Below are 23334 nucleotides of genomic sequence, written 5' to 3' on the forward strand. Positions count from 1 at the left end.
TTTGGGCCCCCTCAGTTAATGCACAGCTGTCCCAGTCTACATTCAGTAGTTTAAAGCCACCTTCAACTAATATTACATAATCTGGGTATTCCCATGCTACTGACTGTAGATTATCTTTGAATGACTCTAAAACTGTCACAGTGGAATCAGTGGCAGGTAAAAACATCCAACAATTAACCTGGTTTTACTTATGCCTGTCATACACAGCCAGACAGTTTAACTGCACATTCATATTTGACCTCAATGGACACAATATTTTAATCAGCTGCAATGAACAATCCACCTCCTATTGTGTCTAATCTGTCTTTCTTATATACATTCCATGAATCACTAAATACCCCCAGTCAGCTATCAGCCCTGACAATCATTTCAGCATGTGAAATTTCCTGGAGGGCAGAGGGTAGTAAATTCAGGAACTTCGTTATGAATACTTTGATAATTTTCTGATAAAATTTTGTCAGTTGAAGTGTCTTTCCTCTGAATGCAACCACATTTTGTTGTCTTCATGTCATCCACCTCGTGTTCATCACATACCTCAAACTACCAGTTGTTGTTGTAGTTGTGGTCTTCAGTCCTGAGACTGGTTTGATGCAGTAGCTCTCCATGCTACTCTATCCTGTGCAAGCTTCTTCATCTCCCAGTACTTACTGCAACCTACATCCTTCTGAATCTGCTTAGTGTATTCATCTCCTGGTCTCCCTCTATGTTTTTTACCCTCCACGGGAGCCCTCCAATACTAAATTGGTGATCCCTTGATGCCTCAGTACATGTCCTACCAACCGATCCCTTCTTCTAGTCAAGTTGTGCCACAAACTCCTCTTCTCCCCAATTCTATTCAATACCTCCTCATTAGTTATGTGATCTACCCATCTAATCTTCAGCATTCTTCTGTAGCACCACATTTCGAAAGCTTCTATTCTCTTCAGAATGAGATTTTCACTCAGCAGCGGAGTGTGCGCTGATATGAAACTTCCTGGCAGATTAAAACTGTGTGCCCGACCGAGACTCGAACTCGGGACCTTTGCCTTTCGCGGGCAAGTGCTCTACCAACTGAGCTACCGAAGCACGACTCATGCCCGGTACTCACAGCTTTACTTCTGCCAGTACCTCGTCTCCTACCTTCCAAACTTTACAGAAGCTCTCCTGCGAAACTTGCAGAACTAGCACTCCTGAAAGAAAGGATATTGCGGAGACATGGCTTAGCCACAGCCTTGGGGATGTTTCCAGAATGAGATTTTCACTCAGCAGCGGAGTGTGCGCTGATATGAAACTTCCTGGCAGATTAAAACTGTGTACAAACTATTTATCGTCCATGTTTCACTTCCATACATGGCTACATTCCATACAAATACTTTCAGATACGACTTCCTGACACTTAAATCTATACTCGATGTTAACAAATTTCTCTTCTTCAGAAACACTTTCCTCTACCAATTAGCCTAAAAAAGTGCACTCCACGAGTACTCTGCTATGCTCTGCTACCGTAGTAGCTGCATTCTGGCTGGAGCGGCCAGAGATAGTGATCATGTATCTTACAGTGAGTAGCAGTCTATACTTTTCACAATAATGTTGATTCTTCCAAGAAAGCCTTAAGAATTTATAGTAGTTGACTTCACTAACTCTCTGATCATCTTGGGACAGTAAAATTTTGCTTTTACAAGAGTTCTATGTCACAAACTGTATGCGCTGTGTTTTGTTGCAACTAGTCTGTTCTCTAAAGGGCAGATGCTTTTGACATCAACTATCTCATTAGGTATGTCATTTATAATATGTTCTACATCTTTCACCCTAATACTTGTGTCATCTATATGGAGAAAATTTACTGAGCCATCTGCCATGTTTAATGGCAGATAACTGATAGAATCTAAATAAGCAATGAACACACAACAGAACCTAGTGAGATTGCCCACTTTATATGGCCACAGTCAGATTCAAACACTTCCTCCCCATTTCTTGACACTAGAGCACAACCTTCTGCTTCCTACATTCTAGATATGAAGTGAACTATTGTTGAGATTTTTCCATAATCCTACAATGTTCCAACTCATGAATTCTATAGAACCACATTTCAAAAGCTTCTGTTCTCTTTTTGTCTGAACTGATTATTATTCAAGTTTCACTTCTGTGCAGTACTATACTCCACACAAATACCTTCAGAAAACACTTCCTAATATTTAAACTTATATGTTAGCAAGTCTCCCTTTTTTCTGAAATGCTTCTCTTGGTATTGCCAGTATGCATTTGATATCCTCTCCTGTGGCCATAAATTATTTTACCACCCAAAATAACAGAACTAATTTACTGCTTTAAGTGTCTCATTGCCTACTCTAACACCCTTAGCATTGCCTGATTTAACTTATGTACATTCCATTTCTCTTATTTTACTTTTGTTGATTATTATCTTACAACGCCTTTTCAAGACATTATAAATTCCATTAAACTACTCTTCAAAGTCCTTTCCCTTTGTCATCATCAAAAACTCAATTTGAACTTTAATTCTCTTTACAAATTTATACTGGTTCCATTCATAGCTTGCACAATGTACAGATTTAATAAAATTGTGGATAGGCTACACTAACTGTTTCACCCCCTCCACAACTACTGTTTCCCTTTCATGTCTTTTGACTCCTATGATAGCAGACTGCTTTCAGCACATGTTGTAGATAATCTTTCACTCCCCGTATTTTATCCCTGCTACCTTCGGATTAGCCAGGATGATATGGCAATCATTAATGTTGAAAGCTTTCTCTAAAGTTACAAATGCAAAAATGTAGGACTGCTGGTGTTCAATCTCTCTCCTACAATAGGATGTAGGTTCAGTATTTCTCTGTGTGTACTTATATTTCTCTGGAAACCAAGAAAATCTTCCTAAAGGTCAGTTTCTATCAGATTCCCCATTCCTCTGAAAAAGCTCACAGCAGTATTTTGGAACCATGAATTATTAAAGTGGTGGTTCAGTAATATTCACATCTGTCATCTTTGGAACTGGAATTATTACAGTTTTCTTGAAGTAGAAGGGTATTTCACCTGGTTGTTAGGTAGAACAGTCTTGTCATGGCTGGCTCTCCAAAGTAGGTCAATAATTTTGAGGCAATGTCATCTACTGTTTTGACTCAGCTCTTATACGCTATGTCACATTAGTCACATAGTACTACATCTCCCATCTCATCTTTGCCGACTCCCTCTTCACTTTCTCTAATATTGTCTTTAAGTTCATTTCTCAAGTACAGATCTTCTGTATTTTCCATCCCCTTATTAGCTTTCACATCTTTACTTGCTAACATCTGCTCTTAATATTCATACAGGTGCTCCTCTGTTCTCAAAAAGTCTCTTTAATTTTTTTTAGGTGATATATATATTTCCCATAGTGATACATGCTTGTACAGTCTTACATTTCATCTCTACCCATTTTTGCTTTGACATTTTGCACTTTCTGACAGCTTCATTTCTCATGTGTCTATATTCTGTTTTGTCTGCTTAATTAGCTTCCTTTAAATATTTACTACTTTTTCCAAATAAAATTAATGTGTGTTAGTGAAGGATTTCAACAGGGTGTTGTCTTTTTTCCTATTTGAGCCTCTGCTGCCTTCACTATTTCATCTCTAAAATCTAATATCATCTATAAAAGCTAATATGACCTGTAAAAATATTTTATCAGTTCAAAACATTCTCTCAGATCCAAAATTTCCAAAGGAAACCATTCACTAAAGAAACATGTTTATATTAGAAATTTGCTGAGGCAACTGGTATACATTAAAATGTAAATGAATATAATAGAGGGAAACATTCCACGTGGGAAAAATATATTTAAAAAGAAAGATGATGAGACTTACCCAACAAAAGCGCTGGCAGGTCGATAGACACACAAATAAACACAAACATACACACAATGTAAATGTGAATTTCAACTTACTGACTGGAACATCAGTGTGATTACGTACCCAATATGAGTGTCATCATGTTTCTTACTCTTCGGTTCATGAACCTTCTCTCTCTTTCGACTGCACCATTGCTGGAACTCCAGTTGTGCTTTTTGGCGGACATTTTCAGATTTCTATAAAATATTCATCATATGATTAACATTATGAGATGGAGATCAGGGTGGAATCTAAACAAGTATTACAAAAACAAAATAAAACACATACACAAGGTCATCTCTGTTCCCCTTCATAATCTCCTATTTTATGATCTCTTGACCACTGATATAACTAGCAATATGGTTTGAGAAGAATGAGAATGAATCATGAAAGGAGAGGAAAGAGAAATGACACAAGGTGAAATGAGAGACACAAATGGAAGCATAGATGGGAAGAGCTAGGAAGAAGAGGTAAGTCTGTAAACAAGAGAGGGAAAAATACACATAAACAAAAGCTGATAGAAACATTATCTTTCAAACCCAGAGATTTCTTGCTACAGAAAATTTTAAAAAAGTTTAAGAAAATGGGATTATGCCAGTATTAGGCAACTGAGGTCCTTGTTGTGGTAAGGAAACCTGAATAAATGAGAGGAAAGTCAACAACAAACTGCAAGAAACTGATGAAATTTCACTTTTGTCTTGCCCAGTCATGTTGGTTGGTTGGTTGTTTTGGGGAAGGAGACCAGACAGCGAGGTCATCGGTCTCATCGGACTAGGGAAGGATGGGGAAGGAAGTCGGCCACGCCCTTTGAAAGGAACCATCCCGGCATTTGCCTGGAGCGATTTAGGGAAATCACGGAAAACCTAAATCAGGATGGCCGGACGTGGGATTGAACCGTCATCCTCCCGAATGCGAGTCCAGTGTCTAACCACTGCGCCACCTTGCTCGGTTCCAGTCATGTCACCTTGGTTGAACCTCCTGTTTTAACTTCATTGATTCCATTTTCCACAAACATTTCCTCTCTTTTTGACATGAAATCTAATCTTCCTTTTAGTTTATTTTAGTCTGTATTGTAATTTTATAAATTACAATTCAGCTTAAACTGAATTGCATTATTAACAACAAATACTCTTATGGAGTAAATGCATTGGGCACTCTGTTGCTATTTATTGTCTGCTTCCACTGACTGAATATTTTAGCAATGTTGCTCCAGAGGTACAAAACATGACAGACTCATTGGTTTATGCACATATTTTTATCCAGATGGACCCCTCATAAAATTTACATATAGTGTTTTATTTAGATAATGACTATTAAGATCTCTTTCTAGGTCCGTAAGTCATTTTTCTTTGTCTGAAATTGTTTAATATTGGTCTTTGTGTGGTTCAAGTTTAAATCGTTTGCTGTGAAACTGCTGTAGGCCTGTTCAGTTATCTTTAATGCTCTATCTGGTGTGACACTTGATTAGTTTGCTAGTATATGTGGTTGTAAAATTATCTTCTTAGGGGTATATTTGTGAAACTAATGCATAATGGTGATGAAACTGTATTTGATGGAGTAAATATAGTACTCCAGTATCTGGCTGTTTATTAGCAGTTCCCACTATTTGGTCAGGAAGTAATCGTTGAAGTTGGTGACTAACAATGTCAGTGTGTCAGTGTCTCTGCTACAATTATTATTTGACAACTCAATTATATTAACATCACTGTTTTTGTTTGTTTCTTGTTTAACAATGCTCTGGATTGTTTTTGCCTTATGCTTGGAGTGTTAAACTTTTTTGTGCACATACTTTACTTTTCAAACAATGGAAGATCCAGGCTGGGATAATGACAATAGTGTGAAAAGGATAGACTGCTACTCATCATATAGTGGAAATGTTGAGTCACAGACAATGTTGAGTAACAAACAGGCACAACAAAATAACTGCTAAACAAGTAAGCTTTCAGCTGAAAAGCCTTCTTCATGCAAATTCACACAAATGCAATTCACAGACACATGACCGTTGTCTCTGGCCGACGTGACCAGACTGCGAGAAACTGTGCATGGTGTCAGAAGCATTCTGGGTGGCAGGGGTAAGCAGGAGGCTGGGGTGTGGATTGGGGGTGGGGGTGGGGGGTGAGGGAGGGACAGCAGTGTAGAAGTGGGAATGGTAAAGTGCTGCTTGTGGGAGCATAAAGGGGTGAGTTGGAGAGATGGCAGGGCAGCTAGGTGCAGCTTGGGGGTTAGATAGTGGGGAAGGGGGAGGGGAGGGGACGGAGAAGTGAAAAAGGAGAGAAGCATAATGAATGTGGGTGCATTGGTGGAATAAAAGGCTGTATAGTGCTGGAGTGGGAACAGGAAAGGAGATAGGTGGGTGAAGAACAATGAATAATGAAGGTTGAGCCCAAGAGGATTACGGGAATGTAGGATATATTGCCGGGAGAGCTCCCGCCTACACAATTCAGAAAAGCTGGTGTTGGTAGGAAGGCCCAGATGGCACAGGATGTGAATCAGTCATTAAAATGAAGAATGTTATGTTGGGCTGCATGTTCAGAAACTGTGTGGGCCAGCTGTTTATTGGCCCCAGCTTTTCGGTGGCTATTCATGCGGACAGATAACTTATTGGTTGTCATTCCTACACAGAACACAGCACAGTGGTTGCAGCTTAGCTTGTAGGTCACATGACTGGTGTCACAGGTAGCCCTGCCTTTGATGCGATAGGTGATGCTTGTGACTGGACTGGAGTAGTTGGTGGTGGCAGGATGTGTAGGACAGGTCTTGCATCTAGTTGTATTACAGGGATTTCTTACCATTTCCACTATATGGTGGGTAGCAATCTATCCTTTTCAAACTACTGTACTTTTTTTGATACTAGACTGAAGGATTTTAACAGATTCAACTGTGGGTTCTGGGTGAAACATTGTACACTGTATTAACTAAACAAAAAGCTTTTTAGCCTTGTTTCACAAATTGTATTATTGTTGTATGATGTAGGTTTCAAGTTATAAGCCCATTTTCTAGTATATAACTGATTCAAAAGATGAAACCAAGCAAAGGTAGACATGTGACATGATTCTTCAGTTTCTCCTGGTGTATTTGTTGAGTGAACAGTCCTATAATGTAATGTCAGTCCACAGTATCCAATGAACACAATGTTTTGGTGATCAGACATGTTGCCATTGCCAAGTGCATTGATGAACTCTCATTTCATAGCACACTGGATGATGATGACATGTTTGATGGCCAAAATATTGTGCTTGTTGGACACCATGGAGAGGCAGTACACACATCGACTGTTCAGTCATGTAAACTTCTTAATGTACTGATTCTTGACTTGAACTGTGGAAGTTATTACTGTGGACAAATTTGACACAACTACATTTGTATTCTCCAACATCCATTAGGAAACATTTACAATAACTATAAATAACAAACACTGGACTAGATCTAAGTGCGCAGGAATTTGTGCCATTATCTAAACGTGAAAGAAGGCATCCAGGTTCTTCTCCTCCATAGAGATCATAACATTGTCTAAAAGCGGTGAAAAATTGAATCAAGTCTGCTCAATCGATAACAGAAGTTGGATACATAGTCTGCTTTTTTAAAATTTCTAGTATTTCTAATTGAGTGAGCTTTGCACCCTTTCCCTCTGTATGTAGGATACCTACACCTATTAGTTGTTGTTTTGGTTTAAATAATGTTTGGCGAAGGATGATTCTGGCTTCTTTAATCTCCAGCTTCTGTGGAGTTTTTTGAGCTTAGTACAGACTGACTTTTCAGAATGTCCAATGTAGCAATACTGACACTCTTGGCAGAAACCCACTTTTCATACTGGCCAGTTGAGTATCTTTTCAACTGAAGCAACATCTATCTGGTACTTGCAGGAAATAGAAAAATGCAGACAAACACTTTGACTGTAACATTGCTTATTCTATTAGTCTCTTCTGATGTACACAGCTTGTTCTCAAGTATTCCTTTGAAAGACTGTATAGATACTATGCCAGAATCATTGTATTTACACATCATTAATCAGGAGAACAATTGAGCATAGTTTGTACAATAGAATGTTGCTTAAATCAAAACTATTTCTGTTTTCAAGGGAGCTATTATAAGCACATAGATTATCTGACAATGGACTCACCCTTATTTGTCTTGCTAGCAGAAATGTTCATGGACAAGTGGGAGACTGATTTTCTTGAGAGTGAACCACATAGCGAAATGTGTATTACTACATATATGTTAATGTTATTCTGTGTATATGGAAAAGTTCCTTCAGACAGATCCAGAAGTTCTTGGGAAATATGAACCAGTGGTATACTAACCTGAAGGTCAATATGGAGTTAGGAAGTTCCACCATTAATTTCCCATGCATGAACTTACGGATAGAAAATAGAAACCATAAATTTTATCAGAAAGTCTCCTTTACTGACATGATCATCACAGTTTCCTCTCACCATGCAACAGCATACAATCATTCAGCATTCTACCACATGATCCACTGCCTCCTTTCTATTCCCATGTCCCAAGAAGACTATGATGAGAAACTTAATACAATAAAAACAATTGCTACAAATGATGAATCTGAATTCACAATCATTGACAACATTCTCATTAAAAAAGCTGTAGAATGAAGCCAGATCCCTACTGTACCCAATGAACAAACCAACAAACCAAAAAGGAAATGGTGTTGGTTACCTTTTATAGGTACAATTTCTATTAGCATAAACAACATATTAAAATCAAAGGGTTTCTCCATTTTTTTCTCTGTCCCACACACATTAGTTACATGTTATTTCAATTCAAAAAATAAGCAACTGGCCATGATGAAAATGGGCTTTATAAGATCTATATCTACATCTGTAATCAGGAAACAACTGTGTAGTGTACAGCAGAGGGTACATTCCACTATTCCAATTATTAGGGTTTTTTCATGTTACATTCACATAAGGAGAGTGGAAAGAATGGTTGTTTAAAGGCCTCCATATGTGCTGTAATTAATATAATCTTGTCCTCATTATCCCTATGAAACTGATGTGCAGGGGGTTGTAGTACATTCCTACAGTCATCATTTAAAGCTAGTTCTTGAAACTCTGTAAGTAGGCTTCCTCAGAATAGTTTACATCTATCTCCAAGAGTATGCAAGTCCTGTTTCTTCAGCATCTCTGTAATACTCTCCCATGGATCAAACAATTCTATGACTACTCTTGCTGAACTTCTCTGTATATGCTGAATACCCCCCGTTAGTCTTATTTGGTAAAAGTCCCACACACTTGAGCAATATTCTAGGATGTGTCACACATTATCTGGTAAGAATGTCAGCCTTGCTATACTGGACAGACTGAAGATGACAATCTGTACTTGGCTCAAAGAACACCACAGAAGCTGGAGATTAAAGAAGCCATATTCATTTTTTGCTGAAACTGCTTACACAAAACTGACAACTACATGATAGAACAGTGTGCGCTTCCGGAGCTGGCAGTCAAGTGTGCATGAGGTGTGCTTGCATGTGTGAATGAATGTATGTGTGTTTTTTTCCTGACAAAGGCTGGGGCTGAAAGATAATGTGCAACAGATGTCTGGTTGTGCCTGTCTGCAAATAAATGTGTCATCTTTACGGTAAGTGGTGCTTTATCTTTTTCTTGCATTATAGATGTAGAAGTACTGCACATTGACAGAAAGGGTGCAAAGCTCACTCAATTAAAAACATTAGAAATTAGAAAAACAGATGTGTTTATCTCAACATTTGCTGTTGAATGAACAGACTCAATTCAATTTTTCGTCCCTTTTAGACAATGTTAAAATTTCTACATCTGAGAAGAACCAGGATATTTTCTTTCAATTCCTTTGCACATAGCTTTACTCCAGTGATTTTTTATTGAGGGTTATTGTAAATGCTGTACTAATGAATGTTGTAGAATTCTTATGTAACTGTGTCAAAACTGCCAACAAAACCTTTACAGTTTAAGTAAAAAACTGATAGATTAACAAGTTGACATGTTTATCTTTGCTTGGTTTTCACGTTTGGGGTAAGTTGTGTACTAGAAAATGTGATGATAACTCAAGACTTAGATAATGCAATAATAATAAAGTTTGTAAAACAAGGCTAAAAAGTGTTTTGTTAAGATAATAAATGAAAAGCACCAGTTTGCTTTTGTTCTACAATATTATTTTTATTGCTAACCGGTTTTCGGCTTACAAGGCCATCTTCAGGCATATTAACATCTGTTAATATGTTTTGTTAAGACTGAAGAACTTTACCTTATTGTAATGGAGTTTGGTTCTTGGTTACAACTTATTCTCTGAAGTGGGTAGAGGTTTCTCTCCATGGCACAAGATACTTTAATCCCTCATATTATCCATCCTTTGCCCCTGCTTCTGTTTGATTGTACCCCTTCTGTAGAACAACAAAGGACTTAATGTAGTGAAGAAACATCTTGGAAGGAAGAGTTAAATCTTTCACTGACAATTTCTGTGTGATGTCTCCTATCAGTACCACCCTACCAGCATCTTTGAGTTGGCAACAGAATTGCAGGTTTCTGTCAAATGCCAACAGTGGTCATGTGGGACCAGCAGACCCAGCAAATCACACCCTCTGTGCCACACCTCCATTGGTTCTGGGCTACGAGCACCCTCTGCCACTGCAATATAGGATGGCTGGTGGGAGCCACTCAGCCCACTTGCACCTGGAAATTCTTCACTGCAACACCATTGTTCTGTTATGCATTTGTTTTTCTGTGACGATATGAACCTGTTTGCTCAGCTTGTTTTACTGTTAACATTTGACCATTATGCTATCACCCTTTCTGTCTATGTGCAGGACTTCTACACCTATAATGCAAGAAAAAGATAAAGCACTACTTACTGTAAAGATGACACATTTATTTGCGGACAGGCACAACCAAACATCAGTGCACATTAGCTTTCAGCCCCAGCCTTTGTCAGAAAAAGAAACACACATACATTCATTCACACATGCAAGCACACCTCATGCACACTTGACTGCCATCTCCGGAAGCTCACACTGTTCTATCATGTAGTTGTCAGTTTTGTGTAAGCAGTTTCAGCAAAAAATGAATATGGCTTCTTTAATCTCCAGCTTCTGTGGTGTTCTTTGAGCCAAGTACAGATTGTCATCTTCAGTCTGTCCAGTATAGCAAGGCTGACATTCTTACCAGATAATGTGTGACACATCCTAGAATATTGCTCAAGTGTGTGGGACTTTTACCAAATAAGACTAACAGGGGGTATTCTGCATATACAGAGAAGTTCAGCATGAGTGGTCATAGGATTGTTTGATCCATGGGAGAGTGTTACAGAGATGCTGAACATCTTGGAAGGAAGAGTTAAATCTTTCACTGACAATTTCTGTGTGATGTCTCCTATCAGTACCACCCTACCAGCATCTTTGAGTTGGCAACAGAATTGCAAGTTTCTGTCAAATGCCAACAGTGGTCATGTGGGCCAGCAGACCCAGCAAATCACACCCGCTGTGCCACACCTCCATTGGTTCTGGGCTACAAGCACCCTCTGCCACTGCAATACAGGATGGCTGGTGGGAGCCACTCAGCCCACTTGCGCCTGGAGATTCTTCACTGCAACACCATTGTTCATCCTAGTTGATGGAGTGATAGTTGGACTCTGTTTCTTGCAACATTATTTGTATTGAGTCCTTGTATGCTTGAAGACATACAAGTTAAGCAAATCTTCTGTTTGCTGTGTTACCTTGTTCGCTAATCATTTCTGCTCCTGTCCAGCTTTCCTGTCATGACAGTTGCCACACCATTCTGTAGCCCACCTCTCCTTATCATTGTGTACGAAGTTCCACACAACGGTCTGTTTTGTAAATCCCTTCCTAGCGTTTCTTTCACAGTTTTTTTTTTAAACACTGTGATCAAGCCATTGGTTATGTTTCCGTTATGCATTTGTTTTTCTGTGACGATATGAACCTGACTGCTCAGCTTGTTTTACTGTTAACATTTGACCATTATACTATCACTGTCTAAATTATTGTGGTTTTTCAGTTTAAGAACAAATTGTCAGTGGCTCTCACACCTCAAAAGTCACTCCTCATTGGGAATGTCACAGTGGGAAATATTGAAAACCTGGAAATCAACTACAGTGTTCTTGATCAGAACTATCAGAAAAGACCTAGGTCTTAATACTGATTTTTGTATATGTAGTGACTTCCTATTTTCTTTTACTAGCTCTACAATAGTATTTTATTAGATTATATACAGCTAGATCCATCTCTTCCATTAATACACAACAGTTTTTTTTGTTTGTTTTCAATAGAATGAAGATCCTTTTTTTGTTGTTCTACATCAGCTTAATTGTTCAGAATAGAACAAAATAGAATATTTATTCAACTTTAAACATGTTTACATGCAATTGGTCTCATCATATAAAGTTTATAATACATACATAGTTACAACAGAGCTCTGTGCCTAACTAAGTCATAATTATGTTATAAGAAGGCATTAATTTATTAATTCAATAATGCACATTATATACAATCTGACCTTTGTTTGTAAATTTAGTACAATAGGCCTGTGCCACAATGAATCAACATGTCACATTAATAACATTATAACAAATTAACATTTAAACAATGTAAATGCTAGTATGGAATAACAGCAATATGAAATGAATAGACTGCTTCTCACCATATAGAGGAGGCATTGCAGCTTCGACTCTTTATATTTACATTTTTATAATTTTTTATAGGTACTGGGGAATCAAAATTCCAAGACAACTATTACGTGTAGCTTGTCCACTGTGTGTTAATTTCTAGTGTTATGGTAGTGTATTAGCATCCTAAGGTTAAAGTAATCAAGGCTTCCTTTAGCATATACCAGGCAATGTGATAGGGACAATCATAATATTCATCCCCTTGAAATGTGTCTACATGATTCTCATGGTATTAATCCCACAGCACATTGGATAGCCTTTTTTCCCATTTAAATGCAGTCTTTGATCTTGGTGAGTTTCCCCATAGCAGAATTCCACATGTTGAATGTGAAGTGAAGAAAGCAAAGTAAGCATACAGTAAGAGAGTTTCACTAACATGGACTTTCAGTTTATTATCTGTTTGTATATTCCAGCTAAGACTTTGGTCAATATGGAAGCCAAGAAGTTTCATTGGTTTAGTTTCCTAATTGGGTGCATTTGAATTTTGTGCGCTGGCCTGAAACAAGAAGGTACACATATCTATTACCATCATTACATTCTCTTATATTCTGAGCAATTAATGTGAAGTCATCTGTATACAGTATTGTCTCAAATGGTATTTGAAGGGTATGTCATTTATGTATATAATAAACAGAATGTGTCCAAGAATGAAAGAATATGATTTTTTGTTATTTTCACACACTAATACTTTCTTATTAGTTAGGTATGAATGCAGCAGGAGGAGAGCATTCTTCCCTCTTCTGTTGTACTGTAGCTTTCTCATTAGGATGTTATTTGGCACTTCATCAGAGGCTTTCCTTAAATCTAGCAGTGTCACATAGGTTACAGACTTACTCTCAACACAGTCATATACTTTTGTTATAATGCTGTCGACTGCCTTCACCACCAACAGAATGGATTTAAAGCCATACTATGCACAACAGAGTAGGTTATTATATTCAAAATATTGGTTCATCTGCTGATGCACAGTACTCTGTTATTTTAGAAATTATTGGGACAGTTGAAATGGGTCTGTAATTGTCAGTTGATCCTGTCTTATGTGTATTACACAAAGACTTGATTATGGATGTTTTTAGCATTCTGGGTTGACACCTTCATTTAATATTTTCTTTATTATATTTGTTCGAAGGCATTATTATCTATTTTTTATGTGTTTAGTAACATAATTAGAAAGGCTATAATGCTCTTCAGCCTGAGTTTGGCTGTTGCCTCACTGACTTGTCTACAAGTTACGTGACCCAACCTGAGACTGTCAGTTGCTTTACTGTGTAATGTTAGCAGTAGTGCTTCTCCCTTGCCCACATCTTCAATGTTGTTTTCTGAGATAAGATTGTCAAATAACGTATTTAATGTGTCAGGACATGTTGGAATACTGTACTCCTTCTTTTGACGATTTATTTCTGTTTCAATGACGGTTGCTTTATATTTAAAGAGTGTAAAACATTGGCCTTGTTGCTTTGTTTTCAGATCTGTAGTGCTTTTTCATGTTCTTGTATTTATTATTATCTGCTTCAGTGTAATGCGACCAATCACACTAAGACAGCACCAAGATACAGGGCTACTAGAAATGATTCATTCAATTTCAAAACTCTATATTTTCCAAAGTATTACTTGTAAAAATATAACTGATACATGAATAGGACTGTAAACTCTCCAGGTTTCCATTTTTCAGTCTACAAATATGCTATGAGAGCCCCCTTGACCACACAACACATGTCCAAGTGATAGTCAAGTTCATTCCATACCTTATGGAGCAATATCCTGTCAATGGTCATCATGACAGCATTCTCTGAGCTGTTTCAGTGTTCTTGGCAGTGGGGATACGTAAACATGGTCCTTAATGTACCACCAAATGAAAAATTTACAAGGTATGGGAGTGACGTGGTAGGGGGCTTGGAAACAGAGCCACATCACCTTCACCACTATTCCCTATTTAGTGATATGGAAGTTTGTTGTTCAGGTAGCCTTAAATGGACTGGGACCCATGGTGAGCTCTGACAGTGATCTCTCTCTCTCTCTCTCTCTCTCTCTCTCTCTCTCACACACACACACACACACACACACACACACACACACGTGCATCTGAGGTGCCTTCTGCGGATGACGTAGCAGTGCTGCATGTGTGGACTTTTGAAAGTATGTGCACACATCACTGCATTTATGATAGTAGGTGACTTTGCCTAAAACACCCTGAAGTTCTTTGGCTGACATAGGGTGTGAGAGTGACACAATAGCAGAAACATATTGATGCAGGGGTTTGAAATCCTCACAAGAAACTTTAAACCCAAGATAAATGATAGAAAGTTGAAAAAAATATGATATTTTTCTAAATTAAAGTTCCACTTGGAGGACAGAAAAAAAAGAGTATGGAGATTTGGTAAATGTTCCTCAATGGAGGCTCCAGAAATGACTGTCATCAAAATGTAAGGAAGTGGCAGTGTGAGGAGTGAGATGGACAGTGGTAGGTGGTGGAGCAGGAAGGCCTCTTCAGGCATGGCATGTTAGGATTTGAGGCATGTGATTTCTCTTTCAGATGACTGGACTTCGGTGTTCTGCTTAGGGCTGTGTGTTCAAGAATTAGCTTACATCCTGGCAGCTCTGGAGGACATGAGGCAATCAAAGCTATTCCTACTGTGGAAGTTTGTGGCTGTGGTGCCTTTGTTAAGAGGGAAGCGTAGCATCTTAGAATTATGGTGAAGTACCTTACTTCTGTTAATTGAATTTTGGCACAGTGTGAGATTCACAAAATGTTCATTTCTATTAGAATTGTGTTCATTTCTATTGTCTTTCGCAGTAGCTGTCATTTTGAAGGATAGATACTGTATTAAATTTTTGCATCCTTCTTCTGTCACATAAGCTTGTACTAAAAAAATGTCTGTGTCCTAATAATTACATGGTATCTAATTATGGAAATTGAAACTGAGTGTTAGTGATTAGTTTTCAAGGGTCTGAGACAAGTTTCTTTGCCCCTGTGACATGAATTGTTGAAAATATTTGCTTTCATAATTGTGACAGTTAAGTGCAAAGCTCATTTGTTGTCTTCAAACACAGATATTTTCATAACCGTATACAAAGCTCATTTGTTGTCTTCAAACACAGATATTTTCATAACCGTATACAATATTTTTATTTCCCATGTTTTCAATAGTACAGTGTGGGTCAGTGTGACAGCATAGTAAAGACTTACTTGAATGCAAAGTAAACACTGCAGCACATGTTTGGGGATGTGCACATTTATGAGATTTAATCATTTTGGAGACTTGTTGTTGTTTTTGTCCTTAACATGCTCAATTAATTAACTGTTGAAAGCTTACAAGTAATTTTTTAATTGGTTTGATTGATCTTTTAAGAATATGTTATTCAGTAAATAGTCGAGTCATGGATCACACTCAACCCTTTCTTAGGCCTAGTCCTCCCCCTCCTAGACAAACCTATACAGTAGCTGTGTACCATTTTGGTAGCAAAGTGTGGTTGTCTTTAGGTGTTGGAGATTTTTATGGTATTAGACATCATTCATACAAGTTATCTTTTCATAACTGATTGTTGTAACTAGGTGAGATTGTTGCTTTCTTGGATTTTGGTATTGCAAATCCATTGCCTTCCAAATGGAGCCTTGAGCTATAATTACAGTGGAGTGTTCGAGAAAGGAACAGCTTCAGTATGAATCTATGATCCGAAACCTTTTGGAGTATGTGGGCATTTATGAGTCATTGGTGCAACTGTAGGTGGTGGCTGGTGTTCCAGTACACAGGTAACAGCGGAGCTGGTTGGGCAAGTAACTGTTGCCATGCAGCACTGCACCACTTCCCTATGTGACCTTGAGGAAAATTTGAACTTTTAAAAAAACAATGTTCCTTCATGTCATCAGATTTATCATATGCACACTCAAATTTTGCACTGGCTGTGGTGGGTAGAGGACCTAGTTGTATTGCTACTGATTCCATATTTCAACCCGTTATCAAGCAACTACATAGCAAAATACTTAGCTTACAAATTGGTTTGAGTAACATAGAGTGTGGAGGACATTGGGTTGGTAGGGAGGTAGATTCTGAGGTTGTCGAAAGGGAGTTAGTTCTTCCAGGACCTGGAACTCAGGAGGTGGAGGATGCATAAGTGCCCTTTGCTAAGTTATCTAATCCTTTTGTGCATGTATTACATGGGGTAGAGCAGCTCAGCATCAATACTCAGGAGGAACAAGTTGAGCTTTTGTGGTTTATTGTTAAGTTAGAGGAGCAAGTCAGTGTTTTCCAGCTGTCATGGGAAACTGTTTTCTGGTTGATATACCCATTATGTTAAGGGTCCTTGGTGGGGCTAATTGGGGAGGTCCTTGCAACAGGGAGGTCCATCAAGGAGTTGTGTGCATGCGTACTAAGAGAGCATCTATCAGCCAGAGTTAAAAGTGACCTTGTTAATGGACATTTCTATAGTGTTCAGGATACTAACGAGGGTTTGGCTAAGTATGTCCGGTAGGTGTGTACTGCTGCTGTAGCCTTTGATTTGTGAATCCTTCAAAAAAATGGTTCAAATGGTTCTGAGCACTATGGGACTTAACATCTGTGGTCATCAGTCCCCTAGAACTTAGAACTACTTAAACCTAACTAACCTAAGGACATCACACACATCCATGCCCGAGGCAGGAATCGAACCTGCGACCGCAGCAGTCGCGCGGTTCCGGACTGAGCGCCTGAACCGCTAGACCACCGCGGCCGGCCGTGAATCCTTCAGCTGGAAATTTTTGCCACTATCCTGCAAGGCATTAAGTCAGAAGATCGGTCTAGAGTCTTGCTTGCAGAGTTCCCAAGGACTTATCGCAATTTGGATGATCCTGTCGTGCTTGTGGAAGGAGTTACACTAGCAAATCAGAGTAGAGGATACACCAGGGCATTGGTTTTAACACATGTGAATTCCCATCCTCTTTTAGTAAAAATCACACTATTAAGAGAAAATTGTGACCAGCCTGGCCATCCTGCCTGACAGTGCCCGGGCTGATGTTAAACATGCTCCACGCAGTTGATGCCACAGGAGCAGACAACAGGGTGTTTTTCTCGCTCATGTCTGCTCACTCTAAGGCATTCAAAGTTGTAACTACTAATCCTATTCCCTTTTCATGTACTTATATTAACAGTGAGCCCTTGTGTGCATTGCTCGATTTGGGTAGTAATGTTTCCTTGATGAGGCAGCAGTGGTACATTAGGTATCTCCACAGTTGTAAGTTTCCAGGTTGCATTTAGTGGGTTTTTCTTGCAGAGCTGTTAATGGTAATGCCCTTCCTATATTGGGATGTGTACAGGTCTTTTGTCATGTTGATGGGTTTTCCTGGCCCATAAGGATTTTGGCCACAAAGGGTTTGAATACTGATCTTTTATTAGGTTGTGATTTTGTGAGTAAGATGGGTCTACTTTGGTTTCCATACAGAGGTGGAGCTTCCTTTGTGTCATCATCTAGCCAAGTGGTGTTGTGTAGCAACCATAGTAGTGTGATCAAGGAAGGGGCATTTGGAACCTGAACGGGCTCACGCTCTCCTTATGGTATTGCGTAACTTCTCTGAGGTTCTAACCGACAAACTGGGTGTTACCAGTTGTATAGAGTATAAGATTTTGTTGTCTATCACATTCTGGTTAGGCAGTTGTTTATCAGTTGTTGCCTCTTACAATGAAAATACTGCAGGAATTGGTGAATAAAGTGCTCACAGAAGGCATTATACAGCTGTCCACCTTGCCATATGCCTCACCAATATTCCTGATTCCAAAGAATAATGGAGGGAACTTAAGGAGGTTGTTGATTATCAAGTTCTTAACCACAAGGTGATATTGGAGTCTGCACTCCTTCCCGATTTGCAGGGGCATTTATTGTAATTTTTGGGGGCCCATTATGTTTTGGTAATTGACATTAACCAGGCATATTATGAAATTCCCTTATCTGAGTAATCAAAGCTGGCCACCACCTTTCGCACAGGTTGGAACCTGTATAATTTAATCAGGTTCCATTCAGGTTGTCCACCAGAGCAGCAATCCTATCAAGATTACTTGATTCAAAATTAGGTGATCTTAAATTCAAATATGTCTACAATTAATTGGACAATCTTGTTATTTATAGTTCCTATTTACAGTTCCTACTTTGATCATCATATTCAGCAGTTGCCCATCATATTCAGTGGTTGTGTTTGATTTTGGAACAGTTGAAGGGAGCTGACTTCAGAGCGAAGGTTACTAAGGTCACTCCAGCTCGTAGGGAGATTTCCTTTCTTGGACATTTGGTTTTGGCAGACAGTGTTACAATAGATCAGCTGAGGACAGGGGCCATTTATAGCTTTAATCCTCCAAAAATAAGAAAGGAGTGGTGCATTTCAATGGGATGATCAACTATTTCTGGACATTTGTATCCAAATTTGCCAAATTAGCAGCTCCTCTGAATCTTTTGTGCAAGAAAGGAGAGTCCTTTGTGTGGACAGGCAGTCAGGAAGCTGCCTCTGTCTCTATTTTATGGTTGCCTTAAGTAAAGCTCCCATTTTGACCATACCTTGTTTTAACTTGCCCTTCATCTTTCAGACAGACACCACCAACTCTAGAGTGGCTGCCATTCTTCTTCAGGAGTAAGAAGATGAGCAAAGGCTGTTGGTCTACATTTCCCAAAGTTTATTGGCATCAGAGAGAAAATATTCTACTTACAAACTGGAGGCACTTGCTGTTGTTTCTGCCCTTGAGAGATTTAAATAATATTTGGAACACTGAGAGTTTATGCTCTCAGTTGGGTTCTGGCTGATCCTCGTAAAACTGGATGCATTGCATGATGGGCAGTCAGGATCTGCTCCTTTTGGTTCAACATGCCCCATGTAAAAGAGTGTGAAAACAGTGTAGCCAATGCTCTGAGTCGATGTTTGGGGCGAAAGAAGAAGAAGAAGAGTGCTCTCTAGGTATCGCTGAGCTGGTGGAGCAGTAGGTTAATTTCATTCTTACCGATATTCCCACACTATTTTGCGATTTGGTTGCGCATCAAGAGGAGGACCCCAAGCTGGAGTGTATGAGAGGGCAGTAAGAGTCTGGCCAGTCAAACCCAGGGTATGAGTTGAAGAGAAAAATGTTGTGTTGTAATGCAGATCAGGGACAGGAGGTGGAAATCTGCCTTCCAGCCATGTTGACCCTGGCAGTAATTAAGTACCATTGTAGTTCAGCAGCAGGAGGCCACCTAGGACTTCATAAAACTATTTATAAAATCCAGAAGTCCCTTATCCGATGTACATTCTATCAATATTATGAGAGGGAAATTCACTACTCACCATATGGCGGAGATGCTGAGTTGCAGGTAGGCACCACAAACTCACGCAAATGCAACTCACACACACGACTGCAGTCTCAGGCAACTGAGAGATTTTCTTTTGTACATTGTATCAAGATATTTGGAGGATGGTTGCTTTGTCAGGACTGTCAAGATGACCAAATGGAATCCTGATGGGTGTACGTGTACATCTACATCTACATCGACATGAGACTACAGTCATGTGTGTGTGTGTGTGTGTGTGTGTGTGTGTGTGTGTGTGTGTGTGTGTGTGTGTGTGTGTGTGTGTGTGTGTGCGTGGGTGTGCATGCACGTGTGCCCTTATATGTGTGTCTGTTGTTGACGAAGGCCTTAATGTCTGAAAGCTATAATTGTGATAGTCTTTTGTTGTGCCTATCTGTAACTCAGCATCTCTGCTATATGGTGAGTAGCAACTTTCATTCTTATAATACCGTTACATTCCATTCTGGATTTTCTTTTGTACATTGTATCAAGATATTTGGAGGATGGTTGCTTTGTCAGGACTGTCAGATGACCAAATGGAATCCTGATGGGTGTACATCTACATCTACATCTACATCTACATCTACATGGTTACACTGCAATTCACACTTAAGTGCCTGGCAGAGGGTTCATTGAACCATTTTCATACTACTCTACCATTCCACTCTTGAATGGCATGTGGGAAAAAGGAACACCTAAATCTTTCCGTTCAAGCTCTGATTTATCTTATTTTATTATGACGATTATTTTTCCCTACGTAGGTGGGTGTTAACAAGATATTTATGCATTTGGAAGAGAAAGTTGGTGATTGAAATTTTGTAAATAGATCTCGCCGCAAAGAAAACCACCTTTGTTTCAGTGACTGCCATCCCAACTCGCGTATCAAATCAGTGACACTCTCACCCCTATTGTACAATAACACGAAATGAGCTGCCCTTCTTTGCACTTTTTCAATGTTCTCCGTCAATACTACCTGGTAAGGATCCCATACTGTGCAGCAATATTCCAGCAGAGGACAGACAAGTGTAATGTAGGCCATCTCTTTAGTGGGAAAGCGCAGTCTTTGTTTTGCCTTCTCTGTGGTCTTTCCAACTTAAGTTGCTCATAATTGTAATTCCTACCCCTGAGACTACAGTCATGTGTGTGATGGGGACTACTTCAATCTACTCAAGTTGAGATGCCATTTGAAAGCCTTTTTATTGGTTATATCAGACCTCTGTGTCATACCCAAGGTGGGTATCAATATAGTTCTGTCATCGTTGAAGGGTTTACCAGATTTAGCTGGTTGTTTCTGAGTAGGGGCATTATAGCTACACAGAGTATTAGCCACCTGAGTAGAATTTTTACTTGGTTTGGTCCCTTTGGAGTTCTGGGTAGTGATAATACTGCTGCTTTTACTTCTAGAGAGGTTAGTAACTTTTGTTTCCACTCCGGGGTTAAACATGTCGTCACTATGCCCTGTTATCCCCAGCCACCAATTGTGAAATGATTCAATCGTAATTTGAATCCTCACTTATTGCCTTCTACTCTGAGGATCAAACTAGTTGGGACTGTATGTTGCCCTGGTTAAATTTCGCCCTTACTAACACTAGACATGAAACCTGTCAGGCTGCTCCCACTTCGCTTATGTTATCTTATCCACTTGATTTTCCCTTGGCCAAATTGTGGTAGATATAAGTCTGTTGCCCAATAATCCCACTGCTGAGTCTATCAGTGATGCCTGATGAAGGGCCAAGGCTAACATTCAGTGCACCTATTAGCATGGAATCAGCATAATGCAACAGGGGGCATTGTCCAAGAAACATTCAAGTCAGGGATATAGTCTTTGTCAAAAATGTTGGGGTAGCGATTCACGCAGTAAGGTTCCTAATAAGTTGTCTCCCCATTTTCTGGGACCATATAGAGTGTTTGAATTCCCACTCGTCGCACTCCAGGTTCAAGAAGGAAGACAATGGAGATCAACTTAGGGTCCATAGTTGAAGGTTTGTAAACCCTCGCCCAGGGTTTCAGTTTAAGGAATGGGCAAGTTGGGGGGGGGGGGGGGGGGTGGAGAGGAGTTTGAGGATACTGTGTTGATAGGTCACAGTCTTCCACGAGCCATCTTTGCCTCTAGAAGAGGGCATTCCATCTTTACGTAAGCATGTGGCAGTGTGAGGAGTGAGGCAGGCAGTGGAGTAGGAAGGGCTCTTCAGGCTTGGCACATTGTGATTTGAGCTGTTTGAGTTCTCTATCAGACAACAGGAATTAGATATTCTGCTTGGGACCATGTCTCCAAGAATAAGTTTTCATCCTGTTGGCTCTGGAGGACACAAGGTGGCCGAAGCTAATCCTACTGTGAAAGTCCATGGTTGCGGCGCCTTGGTTAAGAGGGAGGTGTGCCATCTTAGAACTACGGTGAGGTACCTTACTTCTGTTGAGTGATTTTAGGGCACAGCATGAGGTTCACAAAATGTTTCTTTATATTGACTTTCCCAGTGTTGTCATCTGCTTATGCGCCTTACCAACCTTCATGACTATTAGAATTCTAAAAATATGGGCTCAATCTTCCTGCTTGTTTAAGTGTCGGTCATGGGTATGTTGAGCGGAAGTTCAGGAGGCCTCCAACTGTTTGTACCAACTGCTTATTATACCAGCATAAATTTGTGATTTTCTGTAATTAAGGCATACTGTGTTTTTACCTTCTCATATGTGATAGCTTTGTGGAATTTGGTTTAAGTTACCTTATTATTTCTGTGAGTGGCTTTGATGCTTACCAGTTGACTTGTTAATTCTGGAAGAAAAGGGTTTGTAGCATTTAAAGTACTGTCTCCTAATGTAATCAAAGTTCATTTGCCAACTGTGTGCTTTCATTCAAACCTTGTTGATTTTCCATCATGTGTGGCAGCCCCTAGTTACCATTAAGCCATCAGATGCAGTCTTGAAACAGAATTATTTGTTGAACTTAAAGATCCTTTTCTTGCTCGATAATACTAGCAGTTACTAGCACCACGCACAGAATTGTCTCAATTATCTGTGAGCTACGTATATCTGATTTATGCCAAGTAATCATCTGGGTGCAGCCAGTTGGATTCTGAGGTTGTGGGTTGCACTGCCTCTGCAACAGTACTCAAGTGGGCAAAAAAAGAGAGAGACAGAGAGAGAGAGAGAGACAACATTGTGCTTGTTTTGGTTTTTTAAATTATGTATTTTTTTGGAATTGTGTGTGTGTGTGTGTGTGTGTGTGTGTGTGTGTGTGTGTGTGTGTGTGTGTGTTTGGGGAGCTAAATGTAACTTTGAAGGTCATTGTTTTATAAGTATTCATTTCTTTACTCAGTGGTGATGTGGAACATTCTGTGATACCAAGCAACTGTAAATCAGTAAACCAGCTGTCAGAAAATATTATAAGGTGAATTGCTAAAGTTTTGACACAAATTCTTCTTATTGTAGCTGTCATTTTGAAGCATAGATACTGTATTAAATTTTTGCATCATTCTTCTGAAGAAAGCTTGTACTAAAAAAAAAATTCTGTGTCCTAATAATTACATAGTATCTA

The 23334-nt window shown here is 39.3% G+C and overlaps 1 protein-coding gene across 2 annotated transcripts in view; it reads right to left on the reverse strand.

The window, feature by feature from the left end:
• LOC126166549 (protein maph-9-like) overlaps positions 1–23334 on the reverse strand; it is a 161338-nt gene that overhangs the window by 60411 nt on the left and 77593 nt on the right. For both annotated transcript variants that reach the window (XM_049920411.1, XM_049920410.1), the window contains exon 5: positions 3942–4054. In XM_049920411.1, coding sequence (XP_049776368.1) covers positions 3942–4054 — 113 coding nt within the window. The remainder of the gene's footprint in view (positions 1–3941; positions 4055–23334) is intronic.

This window comes from Schistocerca cancellata, chromosome 1 (genome assembly GCF_023864275.1).
Source record: "Schistocerca cancellata isolate TAMUIC-IGC-003103 chromosome 1, iqSchCanc2.1, whole genome shotgun sequence".
NCBI classification, from domain to species: Eukaryota; Metazoa; Arthropoda; class Insecta; order Orthoptera; family Acrididae; genus Schistocerca; species Schistocerca cancellata.